General features: G+C 56.7%; 1 protein-coding gene across 5 annotated transcripts in view; it reads left to right on the top strand.

Moving 5' to 3' along the window:
• Stk40 (serine/threonine kinase 40) overlaps nucleotides 1–13,217 on the top strand; it is a 40,494-nt gene extending 27,277 nt beyond the window's left edge. For 2 of the 5 annotated variants that reach the window (XM_010625811.3, XM_033767258.1), the window contains exons 5-11: nucleotides 1,045–1,272; nucleotides 1,853–1,905; nucleotides 8,396–8,511; nucleotides 9,010–9,154; nucleotides 9,296–9,415; nucleotides 9,695–9,779; nucleotides 10,999–13,217. In XM_010625811.3, coding sequence (XP_010624113.1) covers nucleotides 1,045–1,272; nucleotides 1,853–1,905; nucleotides 8,396–8,511; nucleotides 9,010–9,154; nucleotides 9,296–9,415; nucleotides 9,695–9,779; nucleotides 10,999–11,217 — 966 coding nt within the window. In that variant the 3' untranslated portion in view covers nucleotides 11,218–13,217. The other 3 variants (XM_010625809.3, XM_033767257.1, XR_780568.3) reach the window with 2 other exon arrangements.
• Nucleotides 13,218–18,382: the final 5,165 nt, after the last annotated feature.

The raw sequence follows: 18,382 nt of genomic DNA, 5'->3' as shown, positions 1-18,382 counted from the left end.
AAAAAAAAAAAAAAAAAAAAAAGGTATTAGTTCTAGCATAGTATTTTTAGCCCATACACTGGGCTGGGGCTCTGGGGAATGGGATGATTTGGCCTTTCTGAAGTTCCCCAGAGAGTGTGGTCAGTCTACTGAGGATAACACCAAGAGCCTCCTCAGGCTGGTAGGGCAAAAGTTTCCAGGTTGTGCCTCTTTTTGTCTCACTTGAACACCTGTGGCAAGGACAGTAGATTGAGACCTTGCAGCCACAGTGTGAGTAGCAGTACCCGTGTGCAGGTCCCTGACTGCAGCAGGCCCTAAATACTGGATGGTTGTCCATTTCATTCTTCACAGCCAGGGAAGGACACGTCACTAGCTTCCTTTTACAGGTGAGAGCTAGAGACTCGGCATCTTCAGCGAACTGCCCAGGTCTCACAACTAAGAGGTGGAAGTGGGGTCAAAACTAGTTTCTTTTTTTCGGGGGGTACCGGGATTTGAACTCGGGTCCTTGTGCTTGCGAGGCAGGTGCCAGAACCACTGAGCTAAATGGCCCCCAAAATCAGTTTCTGAGGCCAGAGCCATACTCTTAGCCACAGCTGTCTGACTACCCAGAAGTACTGTGGCTGGAGGGAAACCATTGTCCTAGACACGCAGAACATTGTGTGACCCTTGGAGCCTTCCAGGACTGGCCTCTCTAACTCCCACATCTTGGATAGGGGAGGAAGGCACACTGGAAATTAATAGAATCTGGGACTGCTGCGAAGGGAGGGTGCCCAGACCCCAGTTTCATCGCCTCTGCACTTGGCTTTAAATGTCCAGCCCTTTGAATGTCCTGACTCTAGTCCTTTGCATTATGATCAAAGCCTGAACTCAGCTCCTGGGGCTGGTACTTGGCTGGAGGAAAGCTGAGTGATGCTGAGGACCCCCTTTGGGCTCCCCAGCCACACTTGCAGCCCTACTCTGGGCTCATCATTGGTTTGAGCGTACAGCCACAGAGGGGATTCCCAAGGTCCTGCCCTTGGCCTTCTGGCTCACAGCCAAGGCCTGGCCTGCCTGCTTGCCTCACAGGACCGCACCTGTGAAATGGTTGAGGACACAGAATCCAGCCGAATGGTTAAGAAGATGAAGAAGCGCATCTGCCTCGTCCTGGACTGCCTCTGTGCACACGACTTCAGCGACAAGACCGCCGACCTGATCAACCTGCAGCACTACGTCATCAAAGAGAAGAGGCTCAGCGAGCGGGAGACCGTGGTCATCTTCTATGACGTGGTGCGCGTGGTGGAGGCCCTGCACCAGGTGAGGCCCCCATGCCTCTGCCCTCACCCTGAGGTGCTCTGCATCTGGGAATGTCCAGAGGAAAGAGGCTGAACACGGTGTCCCAGCTGAGGCGCAGCACTGCATGCTCCTGGTACAGGCTGGCCGGGCAGCCCACAGAACCTGCGCAGTGATTACTTGTGTGTGCAGATGCGGACCTGCAGTCCTCCGGTTTGCGGACAAATGCAAGATGCCCGCCTGGCACTGCAGCCCGTCTGTTTTTGTGGGGCTGGAGCCCAGGGGCACACAGCTTCTGTCGGCAGCCTGCAGCGCTTAGTTACAGAGTTAAGACTGTTCATTTTTGACCCCTGTCCCTGGCCAGGGCTTGGTTTTTCCCCCCAGAATGGTTGCTTTCCCCCGGCTGCACTAACCAGAGAAGGAGTGGAGGAGGAGGGTACCTGGTGGGCCCTGACTCGGGCAGAGCTGCTCATTCAGACCTCGGTTAGTGAGGCCTGAGGTTCTCGCCTGCTTTCCCACACACCTGGAGAGCCCACAGTTTACAGGGTGAGCCCCGTGCACCTTTTACTTTCCTAGCGCACACCATATGCCTGTTGGTTTTCAGAAAAACATCGTACACAGAGACTTGAAGCTCGGGAACATGGTGCTCAACAAAAGGTAAGTTTCCGTTTCTCCTTCCATGATGTTACCTTGCAGTGGGGACAGGTTGCTTGCTGCAAGTACCCAGGGCCCTGCAGTCCCCATGCGGACCCTGACTCAAAATAGCCCAGTCTCCCAGAATCCAGGCCATGGGTGGGATGCCTGCTTCTGTGCCTGCCACACAGACGATGGTGCTTGCTGATCGGGAGTTTAGAGCTGCAGAAAGGGAGGGCTGGAAAGACTTTGGATGCTTTCCCTGGCCCGTCCATTTGTCATGCCTGGCTCCCGGAGAGTGCTCAGTAGATGACTACACAAATGGAGGAACCGGGAAGGAGTGAGCAGAATGAGGCCTTGCATGGGTTGAGTCCCTCAGGAAACAGACTGAGAGGAGCACACAGGAGGCTCGTCAGGCAGTGCTCAGGGAGCAGGGCGGAGCTGGGCTGAAGGGGAAGTCGCACTACAGTGAAGGTGCAGCAGGGCTCTGCCTGAAGGGCACTGGGTCTGGGTGCCCATCCAGGTGTAAGCGAGGAGTTAGGCTCTCACGCAGCCCAGCCCCTAGTCCCCAGATGTGGCTGTCCCTAGGGAGACTTCCTGAAGAGGGACACAGCTATGAGTGGTCAGAAGCCAGCACACAGCGGCGGGCGGAGTGCCTGGGTCTTGGGTTCTGGGCAGCTCACCACACTGTCCTTGAGAAACCAGTGGTAGAGGCCTCAAATCATCTGAGCCATCACCCCACCCTGTGAGAAGGCCGGCTCCTTTGGAGGGCGGGGGTAAGGGGCACCAGCCACACAAGGGTTCGGGATAGACAGGTAGAGGGGACCTCTCTGGACCACTAGGATCCTAGAAGTGCAGGGCTAGGGAGGCCGTATCTCCCCACACCTGCTCTTTTCCCTCCCTGACCTCACTCAGCTCAAGGTGTATTTGAAGCCTTACAGAAGGCAGCAGAGATGGCATGGTGGGTGATTTGTTTCGTGATGTGTTCAGCCTAACCCAGGAGGGACCCTGAGCCAGCATGCTATCCCTACAAAGTGGCGAGAGCCACAATGGTTAGAGGAAAAGAAGCTCAGGGAGCCGGTCCTCTGGGGAGAGGGGTGAGCACCAGGTCCAGGCTAAGCTGTCTCCATCCTCCTTCCAGCTGCACCTTGTTGTGCAGCTGCAGAGATCATCTCTGGGCCACAGCGCCTGCCCCTGTGATGCTCACTGTCTGATGAAGTACTGATCAGAAGGCAGGTAACACGTGGTGATGGTACTGTTGGTTGTTGCTATAGCAGGGATTGAACCCAGGGCTTCGGCACTGAGCTAAACCCCCCTTTTTAATGTAATTTGAGACAAATTCTCACTAATTCACTAAGTTACCCAGGCTGGGCTCTCAAACTTGTGACCCTGCTGCCACAGCCTCCCAGAGTGCTGGAATTACAAGCACGCATTATCATGATTCACCAGATACCATATATTAAGGACATTTGTGCAGAGGGCTGGAGGCTTATGCAGGGTCAGCGAGTCAGTTTATGAAGGATGAGTAAAGATTTGCCAGCCTGAGAAAGTGAAGAGATGAGAGAACCTGACCCTGTCGTGCTCTTAGTCTGGAGGGAAGGAAACAGGAAATTCCAGGACTGCTTGAGCCTGTTCTGGCTGAGTGAGGAGTTGGGGAAGATGGAGCAGGACGTGGGGGGTCAGACTTGGCTCTCATCCCAGGACTTCCTCTTATCTCGGAGATTGAGAATTTGGTAGTTTATTTACGCACTGATTGAATTCATTCATTCTCTGAGCTCACATTTTCATGTGAGAACGTAGAGGTAATTCTAGCTTCCTGGAAATACTGGGGTGAGATAAAAATAAGAGGGTGTACCACTGCCCGGTAGGGCTCTGCCCGTCCTACTCTAGCAGAGCTTGGGGCTCCTTGCTGCAGAGACAAGAGAGCAGGCCACAGGCTCTCTTCGCTCAGGAGGGGCAGGCTGCTGTGTGTTGCATGGTACCCAGCCCTGAGTTTTAGAGAGCATCTGTCCTACAGAAGGGCATTCGGGTCCTGCCTGCCCCAGGCCTCTGTGGCACCTTGGGCCAGTCACTGTCCTGCTCTGGACTGCAGGCCCACTGTTGATAGAGAGGACAGTTCTTTTTGAGTCTTACCTGAGTCTTACCTGAGCCGATGCCCTCTAGGCCAGACTAGAGAGCTGGGGTCTATACAGCTGTCAAGGGTTGCCATGGAAACGCACAATCGAGGCTCCTGCCTGCTCACCACACCAGTTCTCTCTTCTCTGGGCACCTAGTCTGGAGCACCCCGGCACGACTGCAGCAGCTGGTTCTGCTGTGTGAACATGAGTATCACAGGCCACAGGGCCCTGACACCTCTCTCAGACCCTGTCTTGGCCGCACTCCTTAATGTGCCTGGGGAAAGCGGAGGCTCTGGCCACCTTTCACTTAAGTCCAAGTGAAAGCACTCAGATGCTTCCGAAGGCGCAGAGAGTGGGGAGCAGAGCCCCACATTGCTGCCTGCGTGTCCCTGTCATACTCATCCCCTCCCGGCCTCACTCTCACCCTTGCTCAGTCGGGTCAGCCTGCAAGAGTCTGAGTCTCCTCTCCCCCAGGCTGTAAGGCCCTCAGCTGACCAGGAGGCAGGAAGCCAAGCTGGGACACAGGGAGCTGTGCTTGTGAGGCAGCAGCAGGGACAGGTTCACCTGCTTAGGGTGGAAGGGGCTGGAATCTGAAGTGCTCTTTTGGGGTTATTTCAGGTTGGCTGTGGGTTCCTGCTCCCTTCCTCCTCCCTTTGGTAGGCAAGTCATCGCACAGTTCCTAGAAAAGAACACTGGCAGCCTGGAGAACCACTGCCAAAGCCTGACTCAGAGCAGACCCTGCTGACGCACATGGCCTGCTCTGCCCCTCACTGCCATTGCCCTCCTGTCAGGGCCAGCCGGGGGGTCTGGAACTCCCAGGGAGCTAAGTGCCACCCAGCCAACTTGGGTGGTGCAGCTGAGGCCAGAGAAGGGTTGCCAGTCTTCGGGAGGCCTGGGAGCTGACCGTGTCCTTCCTGTGGGAGAGACTCCAGGCGCCTCTGTGGCAGGCAGGGCAGTGGAGCTGCTCCTCCCCCAGCACCCCCACCCTGCCTGCCTCTTGCTTCCACCACAGAGGTCTGGAAAGTCCTGGCAGCAGGGTGGGGTTGAAGCTTCATCTGTGCTGCAGGAGCCTTCTCACCCTCTGCTTCACAGTCTTGTCTTTCCTGGGACCTGCCATTGGCGGCCTTTGCCAGGTATACCAGCCCACAGAGGGTGAGAGGTGACAGCAGCTTCCCTGTGTGCCAGGCAGCTGGCTAAGTGTCTGCTGTGAACTGTCTTCTTTTGCTGGATCCCAGCACAGTCCCGAGAGTCAGGCGTTAGTATGTTCCCTGTTTCACAGAGGAGGAGATGGAGGCTTGGTGAGAGGCACTCAGCAAGGAAGTGACAGAGCTCGGACCAGGACCCTCACAATCTGAATCTCACCTTCTCTTTCCCTGAGCTGTTCTCCTCCCAGTGTCTTGAATCTTAGACCACAGGATGCATTTGTGGCTGCTGTAGCCAGGGCCAGAGAATACACAGTGCGGCTTTGTGGGAACCTTCCAGACTGGGGGCCTGAGCAGTCATCCCAGTCGGGGCTGCGACTTGGGAGGTTCAGAGCAGAGCAGCAGGCCTCTTATGTGTGCGTGACTCCTGCTGAGACCCCTTGCCTGGGAGGGGCCTGCGCGAGAGCTAGATCTGCATTTCTGCTGGGAACATGAGGACAGAAGCCTTTGTTTGCACCAGGTCCTGCCAGCAAAATTCCCCAGGATAGCTGCTCCGGAGCCTCTTGGATTCCGCTCCTGGGGAAATCCACCTTCAGCCACACACCCTGTGTGTCTGACACAACCCTCCCCACAACCAGAGAGGCTTTTCTATCAGAGGCAGCCCAAGGCCACTTGTAGAGTTTCCCTTGCTCCCACCCACCCAGCTTCCAGGCTCAGCCAGCTGGCGCAGGGGCAGGGCACTCAGATAGGAGGCGCCTTTCCTTGCTAGTGCTCCCCTAAAGGGGTTTTTTTTTTTTTTTAAGGCAGCATTTTGTGTAGTTAACCAGATGGAGTTCAAGTTTTCCATCCTCCTGCCTTAGCCTGCCCAGAGGCTGGGATTACAGGCTGTGTGCCACCACACTTGGCCCCAGGGGGCCTCTTGCAGGGGGTCTGCCCATTCCTCCCACACCAGGTATGATATGGGGGTCCTTTCTGGGGACTCCTTTTGGTCTACTTTCAGGACTTCCCAGAAAGGATCAGAGCCCAAAGCAGCTTGCCTCATGACTCTCAGAGGGGGGGCATCTGGTCAAGGCAGGATCTGGAATACAAGGCAGGGATGAGTCAGCCTTGATGGAACAGAGAGAAAAGTCAGTCAGGGGCTGGGCACTACACATCTGGGCAGCTGTCAGTCCTGAGTGCAGGCTCTAGGGTCTGACAGACCTGGGTTTGGATCCTCTTTAGCATTCGCCAGCTGTCTGACTTCAAGCAAGTGAAGCCCATTTGCACCTATGTCCCTGAATTGCACCATCTGAAACGGGACAATGAGAAAATCTCCCTCATAAACCCACTATCTTACCAACTACTCAACTGATAGTGACAGAAGGAACTGGCGAGAGGACAGAAATGCCACCCAAGGGTAGACTTCAGAGCTCTATCAGCTGAGCTCCAGGCTGGTCACTTCCTCCAAAGCAAATTATGCCTGGCCCACTGGAGAATGCAAGCGTGCCCCTGCCCGTGCCACGGCCCTGCCAGGGAGTCCACTCTGGCGTGACTGACCTCTGGGCCTGCCTGCTCATTCATGGGGACTTGGGTCCTCCCCTGGGGTGAGTTAGTGGCTTCCAAGAGAGGAAAGAATACCAAGGGGTGCCCAGTTGCCCTGCAGGGGTTCCAGAATTGCTGGAATCCTCAGCACGATGTCTGTTCTGGGGACTCTACCACGTGCTAGGTAGCAGTGCTCCCCAGCAATCAGACCCCTGCCTCACCTGCCAAGGAGCATTGCCCTCCCATGGGGCAGGACTGCTGCCTCCTCAGTGGCAGGGCTCTGTTTCCTGGAAGCACTTCCTGCTGAGCTTCCTCAGGGTCCTACTGCAGCACCCAGTGCTTTCTGATGGAGCAGAGTGGGAGAGGGCCGACTGCTCAAAGCTCTGGTAGAACCCAGAGATAGCAGAGCTGCCCCTTGTCCCTCAACAGCCCACAGTGCCCACCTTCTGGAGTGAACTATCCTCCGCAGACTCCAAGAGGTACGAAATCTGGGGTGCCTTGGGCCAGTAGCTCTGAACCCAGAGCGGCCCAGGGAAGACCCAGACCAGCGGGTGTGTTTGTCCTCCAGAGGTGAGCTCATTGCCATGCTACATCTGCACCAGCGTGTGGACCCCTGCCATGTGTGCTGTCACTGTAATCCCAGCACCACGGGACACCTTGATGACTCAGTGAGACCTTGTCTCAAAATAAAGGAAAGAGGATTAGGGATGTGCTTCAGGGTGAAAGCCTGGGTTCAGTCCTCGGTGCCTCCAAAAGTTCCATGGTGCCCTGCCCTGGTTCCACCGGTTTCTAGAGGGTATAGTCTCCTGGGGCTGCCCAGAAAGGTTCCCAGGCCATCCTCCCAGGGCAGGGGCTCAGGTTTTGGAAAATCAGTGCGACTGAGCTTGTGTGTTGTCGCTCTGTGCAGTACTGTGACGACTGTGCTGCCGCTTTCCCCTCATTCCCTGTTAGCCTCGAGACAGTAGGGGTTTTGGGGAGTGTTAGATGACACACACAGGCTTGCTCCTCCCAGCCCTGTGCTGTGCCCATTTAGATGGCATTGCCAAGGCATGGACTCCATGGAGAGAGCCAAGGGCCCCAGAAAGGATGGGCTGTGCTGTCAGCAGGGGCCCTGTCTTTATCTAGATGGCGTATTTCCATACTCCACTGGGGGACATGGACCCTGTACTGCAGGACCTGGCTTTCCCAGCAAGGCTCCTGGCCCTGTGAGCTGGGATCCCTCCCCAGGGACACTCAGGGCTGCTCTCCGTGTCCTCTGCAGGGAGATGGGGCTCAGTGGATGGGAGCGGGTACTCAGTTGTGCAGCGGAGGTTCAGGGCCTGCTGTCAGGGTACTGCCTGGACCCAGTGGGAGACTGTAAGATAACACGCTCCTGGACTCCCTTTTTTTGATTTCTGAATGAGAAAATCAAACTGAATTTCTTGGTCATTTCCAACCTAGAAAACCAGGTGAGGTCATTGAGGGGCAATCTCTGAGCGTCCTGAGGTGTGCCCCTGACATGCAGTCAGGGAGGCCGGTACAAGGGAGGCCTGCAGGTTACAGTGGCACACGTTCCTACCACATAGCTTGGCAGGTCCTAGCAGAGTATGCAGGTGCGACTCCTTTGCTCCCTGGGTGAGTCTGGGCCCCGCTATTTCAGTTCAGGTTTGGGAACTGGCCCAACAGGACACCTGGCTCTGGCCTGGTGGCTGCCTATAGACACCGAGGTTTGTTCTGTCTCCCTCTGGTCCCCAGAACTCATCGGATAACCATCACCAACTTCTGCCTCGGGAAGCATCTCGTGAGCGAGGGTGACCTGCTGAAGGACCAGAGGGGGAGCCCCGCCTACATCAGCCCGGATGTGCTCAGTGGTACGGTGTGCCTGTGCCAGACAGCAGGTCCTGGCTGCACACAGCAGGCTCTGTAGCAGTGCATGCGCTGCTGTGAGCAGGCCCTGGGCCAAACCAGTTCTGTCCCTCTGTACAAAAGCTTTGGTCTAGTGGAGCGGGGAGGCATGCTGGTCACAGTCATGCATGGAACGAGACAGGGACAGGATTTCAGGACGTGTATATCAAGATGCTCAAAGGATTGTCCTGGTGTATGGCCAGCTTTCTTTTGCTGGGACAAAATACCTGAGAATAACCACTTACAGAAGTAAAGATGTATTTTGATTCCGAGTTCAGAGGTTCCAGACCCTGGTCACTGGGCTCCATTTCTTGGGCCAGAGGCCAGGCTGAGTATCAGGGTGAAATGGTAGAGCAGAGCCGCTCACCTCATGGTGCCCGGAAGCAGAGAGGGGGCTGCAGGCTCCTGGTACCGATGTCCGAGGGCCGTTCTTCCCCACTGAGCGGTGTGTCCTCTGCCTCCAGGCCGGCCCTACCGAGGCAAGCCCAGTGACATGTGGGCCCTGGGGGTAGTGCTCTTCACCATGCTGTATGGACAGTTCCCATTCTACGACAGCATCCCACAGGAACTCTTCCGGAAGATCAAGGCTGCTGAGTACACCATTCCTGAGTGAGTCCTGTCTCCCAGGAGAGGACGGGCTACCCTCTGGGCTCATGATGGGGAGACAGCACAAGCATCCCTGGAGTCCTGGATCAGAGTCCAGCCCATGCCACTGTGCTGAGCCCTCTCCTTCTTCCTCTCCCTGGGCAGGGATGGGCGGGTCTCTGAGAACACCGTGTGTCTCATCCGGAAACTGCTGGTCCTCGACCCCCAGCAGCGTCTGGCTGCCACTGACGTCCTGGAAGCCCTCAGTGCCATCATTGCATCATGGTGAGTGGGCTGGTGCTGGGCGTGCACCAGGCTGGGGACTTAAGCGCTCTGCATTCTATCTGCTGCTATGCCAGGCGGTCACCTGTCCAGAGGGTACAGGCAGAGTGTGGGTGGACGTTGCTCACTGAGTTCTCACCACCTCCACGGGGCCGAGGGCTTTCCCCCTTTGTTGGATAACAGAACGGCTCAGAGAAGCAGTTGTCAGGTAGGAGCTGGTTGACTCCGGCCGGGTCTGGAACAGCGGGGACCTGGCAGCCTGACCTGTCCCCTCCCCTGCAGGCAGTCCCTGTCCTCTCTGAGCGGGCCTTTACAAGTGGTTCCTGACATCGACGACCAGATGAGCACCGCAGACAGCTCCCAGGAGGTGAGCGGGGAGGAAGGGCACAGGTGGCGGCTCACTGCAGGCACGAGGCACCCTCGGCCTTCCTCCGGAACCCTTGGAGTGAGAAAGGAGACCGAGCTCCACCTCACAGCGGGCGGTGGAGGCGGAGTCCAGATCCTGGCACTTCCCACAGTGGGGACGTCCTCCCCGGCCCTCTCAGCTTCTTCTTCCCGCCCACGTCACATTTCTCCCTCTTCTGACTCACTGGATTCTCTTACCCTTCCTGCTTTTCATTTTAAAAATGATTCATTTATCCCTGTTTTCTCTCCCCCTCGTTCCCTACTCCGGAGAAAGTGCTAGAACAGAGACAGCGCTAGACAGCAGGTGGCGGGTGATCTTAGGGTGCCCCCTGGAGGGCACGGCTCGCTGTTCCCCGGGAGGAAGGTGGGCCTGAGATGGAAGAGTCCCCTTCCTGCCCGCCTTGGAACAAGCAGTGGGCAGATAGGAGCGGGAGGGGCCACGGCAGAGCTTCCGGCCTCTGAGAAGAGAGTTCCAGCCGGGCCGCATCTCCCACCCTCCCTAGAGCTGTGCTTCTCTCAAGTACCCTCATTTGCAAGCAGGAGTGCCCAACTCTGGTTCATCTCTTTCAGTCCTCCCTATGGCCTGGGGGCCTGTGTTAGCCCCATCTGATAAAGGAGAAATGCGAGGTTCTGAGAAGTAAAATGGTTTCCCCCAGCATCACACGGCTTGGAGGTAGTGGAGCTGAGCCTTGAACCCAAGTCTGGTTCTGGAGCCTTGCCTTCCTCCCTGATAGCAGCACCGGGAAGGACCTCCCACTAACGTTTTCCTCTGCCTGTGCCCCGGGGAACTCAGGCTGGGGCTCCGTGTCTGGCGCTGAGATAAAGAAACAGGAGCACCCAGGTTCAAGCACCCGGCCACGCTCTTTTGCTCCTTGGCAGGCATTGGCTCCCTCACGGTGAGGACGCTAATGTGACCACTCCCAAAGTCAGGGTTAGGAAGGGAGGGGTCCTGGTCACACCAGAGGTCTGTGCTGCAGTCAGAACCCTCTGCAGAGACAGCCCCAGCCGCCGCCAAGGGGAGGGCCAGTTGGATGGAGGCCTGCAGGGACGCATGCTCAGCCCTTGGCTAGCTGGTGCCCGAAATGTGGCACGGGAAGGGCGGCCTCGGCGGCAGGCTGCTGACACTCACTCCCTACCTCTGTCTCTGCTGCCCTGTCTTTGTCTCCATGTCGGCCTCGCAGGCGAAGGTGACAGAGGAGTGCTCTCAGTATGAGTTCGAGAACTACATGCGGCAGCAGCTGCTGCTGGCCGAGGAGAAGAGCTCCGTGCATGAGGCCCGGAGCTGGGTGCCAAAGAGGCAGTTCGGCAGTGTGCCTCCGGTGCGACGGCTGGGCCACGACGCGCAGCCCATGACCTCCTTGGACACGGCCATTCTGGCACAGCGCTATCTGCGGAAGTAGTGGCCTCAGCCAGGGGCAGCTAGCCCCAGCGCCACCTCTTCGGGCCCCCAGCGCACGGCCTGGCTGTCGGGGCTGGGTCCTGTAGTGCTGGACTCTGCCAGGCTGCAGTGGGGACAGGACAGGGACAGGAACAGCCCAGGTCACACATGCGGTCAGCAGAGGTACACAGAGCTACCTTTTGGAATGATTGCGTGATTGTTTGGTTTTTTAATCTGAGAAGCGTAGATAACTAATCTGCTTTTAATCATGACATTTTAATCTACCTCTGTCTCTAACCATGCTGTCTCTGGACTGAGTGACGAGAGGACGGGCCACCCACTCGCCCAGGCCCTGACCCAGCCGCCGGCCGCCGGCCACTGGGGCCGCTGCTCCCCACAGTCCAAATAAGCTGAAGGTGCAGCTCGCTGCTGGCTCCCAAAATGAATGCCCGCCCTCCCCGGCCCCTCCCACCGTCCATGCTGCCCTTCTGACCCCAGCCCCTCAGTCCAAGCTTTGGAAAACCTCCTCTTCATCTTATACCGAATTCAAATATATTTATTTTTTTACGAAACCACATTCTCCCCCTTTCTAGGTGGCCCAGCTCTTGGCCATGCCCCGCCCGCACCTCGCTGGACGGCGGGGTCCGCAGTCCCACCCTGGCTTCCCCACTTGCCCCAGGCACAGAGGCGCCCTCGCCAGTCCCTCTGCCCCAGTCCGCCGGGCCCCGTCTGCCCGAATGGGAGGCCTTTGTGGACTCGGCTCTTCCCTTCGTCTCAGCTCCTCTGAGGTGCTGCGCGATAGCCTTGCTCCCTTCTCCATGTTTCCTGTGGTAACCAGGTAACCGGACCCAAGTGTGGGCGGAGCCTGTGGCCGAGCCGCGCAGGCCTGGCCTGGGAGGTGGCCCTGCTCGAATGCACCCTCGCTCCTGCGCCCCAGCACATTCACAGAACAAACAGTGGGGACCTCCCTGCCTGCCCTTGCCTCAGAGGAGAAGTGGTGTTTTCTCCCCAGTGCATGTTGGCCGGGGACCTTCACGGGGCTGGGCGTGTTGGGGGCAGAAATTAGGGATTGAGATCCTACCCTGCCTGGCTTGAGAACAGCCCTGCTACCCTTTTGAGCCATGATTTTGAAGTGGATGCCAGTCTTGCCAGAAATGCTGTTCTCACCAGAATGCCCTGCCCTGCCCAGTGTCAAGCAAAGACCCTTCCCTGGAGACCTACCCACCGTGTGTCCTCTGAGAGGCCGAGTGTCCCTTCCAGGCATCTGTAGGCCTCTCCTGCCTGTCCTTGCTCCTCACTGTGATTCCCAGAGTGTGAGCTGCCTCCAGTCCCCCTAAAAAGCTGACTCACTGTGAGTGACATTGGGCAAGTTCCCAAACTTCCTTGTGCCTCAGTTTCCCCATCTGGAAAAAAATGGGGCCACCTCTTGCCAGCAGTAGCAGGGCCACCCATGCCCCTTCCCCGTGTCCCAATCCAGTACTCGGGCGCCTCGTGCCTCAGTGGGTCTGTGGGAGCCCGCCACTTACTCCCGGAGCACCCAGCTCTGCCTCTATCTCAGCCATCAGCTGCCGAGAGCCAGGGCATGGTGCTGTCTCTTTTCTATATTTATTTGATAAAAGTCTCCTAAAGGAGCAGAGATGTGTGGCTGGCCCGGGCTCCCAGCCCTGTGACTGTCGTGCGGTGAGGCTCACGCCTGGCCAGGGCCTGCCTCGGTGGAGCCCCCACCCAGGACCCTAGGGCCCGTTTTCCATGTGGTCTTTCTCCTCCTTTTCAAAGCAATATCCTCGGGTCTGCACAGCCCTGTCAGACAGACTGGTTCCTCCAAAGGCGACCCATGAGTCTGATGGCATCTCTGGAGCAGACGAGAGGAGGCTGTCTGCCCTCACTGGTGTCACATACTGAGAGAAGGCCTATTGTAAAAACACAAAATGGAAACGTCACAAAAAAGTTTGTATAAAGACATATTTTTGTACTACATGGGGACTCCACCTGCATGTCAGCAATAAAACTTCCTTGTCTGGAGCCACTGTGGTCCAAAGCCTCTGCTGTTCTTACCTCCTCTGTGCCTCCATTGTGGGCCTCGCCCTGCCCATCTCTCTAAGCCAGCAGGTCTCGCCACCGGGCGCACCTTCACCGGCAGCTAGCAGGTGGCACCCAGCCTCATGTCATGGGCTGGGCGCGTGCCCAGAAGGAGCCGGCGTTCTCCCGGACCCACTGTCCTTCCCGAGCAGCTGTGCCCACATTACACTCCCCGTGCAGACCAGAGAGGCCAGAGCCCTGCAGGTGGAGTACTGGTCCTCTCCGCCAAAGCCCTGTGTGCCCACATGCCCGTCCAGGGAACCGGGAGAGGGTGAGGGCAAGCCAGGCCTTTTCCTGCACCACCTCCCACCCTCCCCTTCCAGGGGTTCCTTCCTTCTTCCCTTCCGTTTCCTAAATTTAGACCGCAGATTGCATTTCCTGAGCAGTGAAGCCAGAGGTGGGCCGGCCCCTCCCCCAGCACACCACGGTGCCTCACCCTGGTCCAGGCTCAGAGAAGCAGAGCTAGGCAGGTGTCCAAATGCAGAGGGCAGCGCAGGCTCCAGCCCAGTCCCTGGGTCTGCCTGCCGCCCACAGCCGACACCCACCCCAGCAGCCCCCAGTCTACAGCTTTGCCTGTGACATTTGGCCCTTGCTCCCAGCCCACCACCGCCACTCTCCTTGCCAGTTGCTGCCCTGGTCCTGGTCCCCACTCAGCCCCACCCCTCTCTCCGCTGTTCGGCATCTGTTCAGGATACAGATGTCTCCTGGTTGCCCGCACTTGTCAAGCTTATATTCATTTAACACGTAAGACAGGGCAGATGGGGACTTGGCACTCAGAACTGTTTCAGTACCAGAAAGTGGGTGTGGTCACTGATCAGTAGCCTAAGCTCAAGTAAGATGACCAGAGGCCAGGTGCACTTCTGACCTGTGTATGAGAAGTGGGGAAGGAAGTGACATGTGGCGTCCTGGGCCCAGGTTCAGCTCCAAAGCCAAGTCAGCCTCCTCGCTTCCCACCACTCCCCAGCTCAGCCTCACTGTGGTGCCCCAAAGCCCTGCTTCTGGCCCCTGATCTGTTCTCCCATCCCCTCTGCCATAGACTGGGAATCACATGACATAGTGCACCTTTTTGGGTTTTCTGACAGTTCAGGCTTTCCTTGAACTCACTGTGTGGTCCAGGCTGGCCTCAAGTTTGGAGCGTTCCTGCCTCAGCCTCCCAAGTGCTCAGATGATAGGCATGTACCACCAGGCTGGCAGCCTCTCTTTTTAAAAGGCTCTTCCCCAGCTCCCTAGCTCCCTCCCCCGACTGATCGCCTTCCTCACTCACCCTTCATCATCACTTTACAAGCTAACATGCATATTCATGCAGTTAGAGAGGATCATGTCTTCCCCCAAATGGTGAGCTCCAAGAATGACAGCAGGAATCATTTGTGTCCACTGCAGAAGCTGGGGCTCCCACAAAGACTGGGGGACACTGCTAGCATTAAAGGGTGGGGTCCAGAGATCCTGACAACCCCACAAAACAGATTTTACATCCTGTACATCAGTGAAAGGCTTGTTTATGAATCTGAGTCCAGTTTACATATAAACACAAAGGCTTTGGGGATATACAGTGTATGTTGAATTTTCCAGGATTCTACCGGGTAAGGTGGAGAAAATGTGTTATTTTATTTTGTCCAGAACTTTACCTCCTCATTCACACACATCTTTACGGCTCTAGCATCAGCCTGCACACACAGTCCCCTTCCCAGAAATGGACCACTTCACAGCTGTGGCCATTCCTTTCATTTCCTTTATTTATTTAGACTTTTTGAGACGGGGTCTTGCTATGTAGCTCAGGCTGGCCTTGAACTCCCTATGTAGCACAAGCGGGCCTCAAACTCATGGTGATCCTCCTGCCTCAGCTTCCTGGATGCTGAGTGTGCTCTACCACACCTTTGATTTCTTTCATATCAGAGGATGAGAACTATTGTACTTCTTAACTGGATATGAAGACTGGTACATTAGCTATCAGTTTTATTACAGGAGTATGAAAATAGAAAGTGTCACGAAAGGCAGCCTGGCGCTGGTGGGTAAAGAACCGCGATGGGAGCTGTTCAGTGGGAAAGTATCAGAACACGGATTCCAAAGTTCAAATCCAAGACCTGCCACTCAAACCCATATGCCCACACATACAATGTGACCACTCAGTCTTAACTTTCTTCCTCTGTCAAATGGGAGTCATGAGAAAAACTAACAAGGAGTGCCAGGCAGGCCCCAGGAGGGGACTCAACATCCGCTCCTATTATATTTTATTGAGCAAACATTCCCGGGACCCTCTTCCCAGCAGCTGTCCTGGGTGCTAAGGCATTGGGCACACAGAGGCTGGCAGGCCTTAGGAGGCCAATGCACCCTTCTCTCTTCCATCGAAGGGCCAGCCCTGTGAGACCCGCCCCATGTTGGATGCAGAGCAGTCAGGGCCAACCTTCACTGCAGCCGGGGAGCAGGGGGCAGGAACAGACTCCTGCTGGGGTTTTGCACTGGTTCCTCAATGTACCAGCTGCTCTGGGGTCCATCTCACAGCCTCTGGATCTCAGCCTCCTGAGCTGCTGTCAGGACATAACTTTCTTATTTCTCTTAGAAGCACTCTGCACCTTCCAAAGTGCCAAATCCCTAGCCTCCCAGGCAGACAGGAAGGCAGAGGCAGCTAGCAAGAGGGCAAACGGGTAGGCAGCAGGTAAGGCCTGGACAGACAGGCAGGGAGGAGGTAGGGAGATCAGCACGTGAACAGCTGGGACGTGAGCCAGATAGGCAGGTGACAGAACACAGAGACCTGAGCCACCTGACTGAAGCTGGTGGCTGGGCAAACAGATGAGCAAGCAGGCTGGGAGAGACAGGCAGGTGGCCGTAAAGGTTGGGGGACCGTGCAGGCAACCACGTAGGCCAGTGGCTTCTGGCACCTTCCCTTAACTCTTCAGAATTGCTTCTCACACTGCCCTGGCTTGGACCACACCTACCCGCCTGGATGAGGTAGCACTGGCACTACTCGTGTCTCTCTCTGCAGGGACCGTCTCACCCCTCACCTTGTCCCTCCAGCGTGGCCTCCTGCTACCCCAGGGTTCAGTCACACCTGACCGGCTCCACACACGCAGGTCACAGACCTAGACACATCTTTGCCCGCAGGTTTAGATGGAGTGATCTACACAGCACAGAGATGAACAGAAACAGCTGGAGAGAAACACATCCCAAACTCCACATTGCACACAGATGCAGGGCCCTCGCGGGGCACAGGTGATGTGTCACGTAAGTGAGCACACAAGCCTCAATGTGCGCAGTTACATAAGTGCAGCTGTAGCACACACCAGTACTCGTGGGGGATAAGCAACAAGCACATCAACACACTCCCAGCAATGCAGTACATAAACATACCACGCTGTCAGTCACACGAACGCCCCGAAGAAGGGAACTCACCAGCAGTGCCCAAGCCAGGGCTGGGATTCTGTCCTCATCTTTACCTCTCAGCCCAAGGTAACAGTGCCATTCTTGTCCCTGCTCCGGCTGCTCCCTCACTGGTCTCCCCCTGCAGACTCCTCCAGGTAACCCTCCCTCCCTATCAGGAACTCAGGCTTCAGACCTGTCTCTCCCAGTTCCCTGGCCCCGGGGGATTCACCCATATTCACACCTGGGGTGCTAAACCTGCCTCGAGTTTCCAGGCTGGAAATAGGGGCTCCATTTGCCTCTCCGACACCTCTACCCAGGTACCCAGTGGACATAATGAACCAAACAGCTAGAATAAAAGTCACTCCCTGCAAACCTGCTTCCCGGTGTAGACTTTCCTCATGTACTCATGCCCAGAGCGAGGCTAACTTCCTCTTTCCCTCATGTCCACGTCCACACAGGAGCTGCCCTCACAATACCACCTGGATCTGGCCCTGCTTCCCTCTACCAGCCAGCCAGGTCCAAACCCAGACACCTGAGATCCCTTCCTGCACTGCATCGTTTTGTCTTTCCAACTTAGTGTTAGCTGTCCGTACTGTTTACTGCTAAATCCCCATTCCTGAAGGGTTAGGCACCTGCTGCTAACATTTATTGACAAGGAGCTGTATAGATTTAAGACAGGAGTACCTACCCCTACACACACTGGAGCGGTATTCCATAAAAATAGACAACTACCCAGTCTCGGGCAAGAAGCACGTCTGCACTGCTCACAAAGCACACCATAAACAGTCACAGAGATACACAGGTGGGAGTCAGTCTTGGTCCTATCCCCGGTCTAGATTTGCCCTCGACTTGAACCTACTCTCAGGCCTGGGGGAGTGAGGGTGAGGGTCTGCAGCCCGGCCAGGGAGGGGGTCGCGAGCCCACAGACCTCAGGCAGAGCCTTCAGCTATGTCTGCAATTTCCTCTCCCAGTCCTTCCCTCCTCCTCTCTGAGGCTCTGGCCAAGAAGGCCTCCCCCTCACCCCAGCTCCAGCACCAGGAGGGGAAGCCACGCGGAGGGGTGTTGCCGGCCAGAAGGAAGACTGCCAGCTGCACACACGGATCACACAAACCCTTGCAGGCAGCAGCCCTGAGCCCAGGTGGGCAAGTACGTGAGCGCCCGGGCAGGTCGGGGGAGGCCCTTTCTGCAGGGCTCCTGTCCAGGAGCTCAGGAGTTCCCAGGCACTAGAGGCCGGGCCCTGGGATCTGCACGCCTGCCCGGCCTGGCCCAACAATCATTAACACAGGGTGACCGCACCAGAGCTTGGCCAGCTGCACACACTTAAACCCAGCCCTGGAGGAGGGGCTAGGGGTGCTGGGCAGGTTATCGGAAGGACTGGGGAGGCCAAGGGAGCCTGGGAGCTGCGGAAACTTCTCCACTCCCAGAGGAAGTAGTAAGGTAGAGAAGTGGCTTAGACAGGGTTCCAATCCTGAAACTTTGGTTGTTATTCCGTCTCTCCATGACTCAGTTTACTTTACCCGCAAAGTGGGGATGATGATACCCACGTTATAAGGTTACTAGGCTTAAATGAAAGCTTGAAGGAGTTAGCCTAGGGATCCCCGCATCTCTGCAGAAGCGAACCTCACGAATAACAAAGTTGTTATTACCGGCCTGGGGGCGGCCCCTGCCAAGGCCTCCCCAGCGGCTTCCTGTGCGGGAGGGCGCCCCCTCCCCTGCCCTCCCCTTCCTCCGGCGCTCTTCCTCCCCGCCTC

Source organism: Fukomys damarensis, unplaced genomic scaffold, assembly GCF_012274545.1.
Source record: "Fukomys damarensis isolate Sample0158 unplaced genomic scaffold, DMR_v1.0_HiC HiC_scaffold_23, whole genome shotgun sequence".
Classification (NCBI taxonomy): Eukaryota; Metazoa; Chordata; class Mammalia; order Rodentia; family Bathyergidae; genus Fukomys; species Fukomys damarensis.
This window is presented reverse-complemented; position numbering and strand designations above follow the sequence as displayed.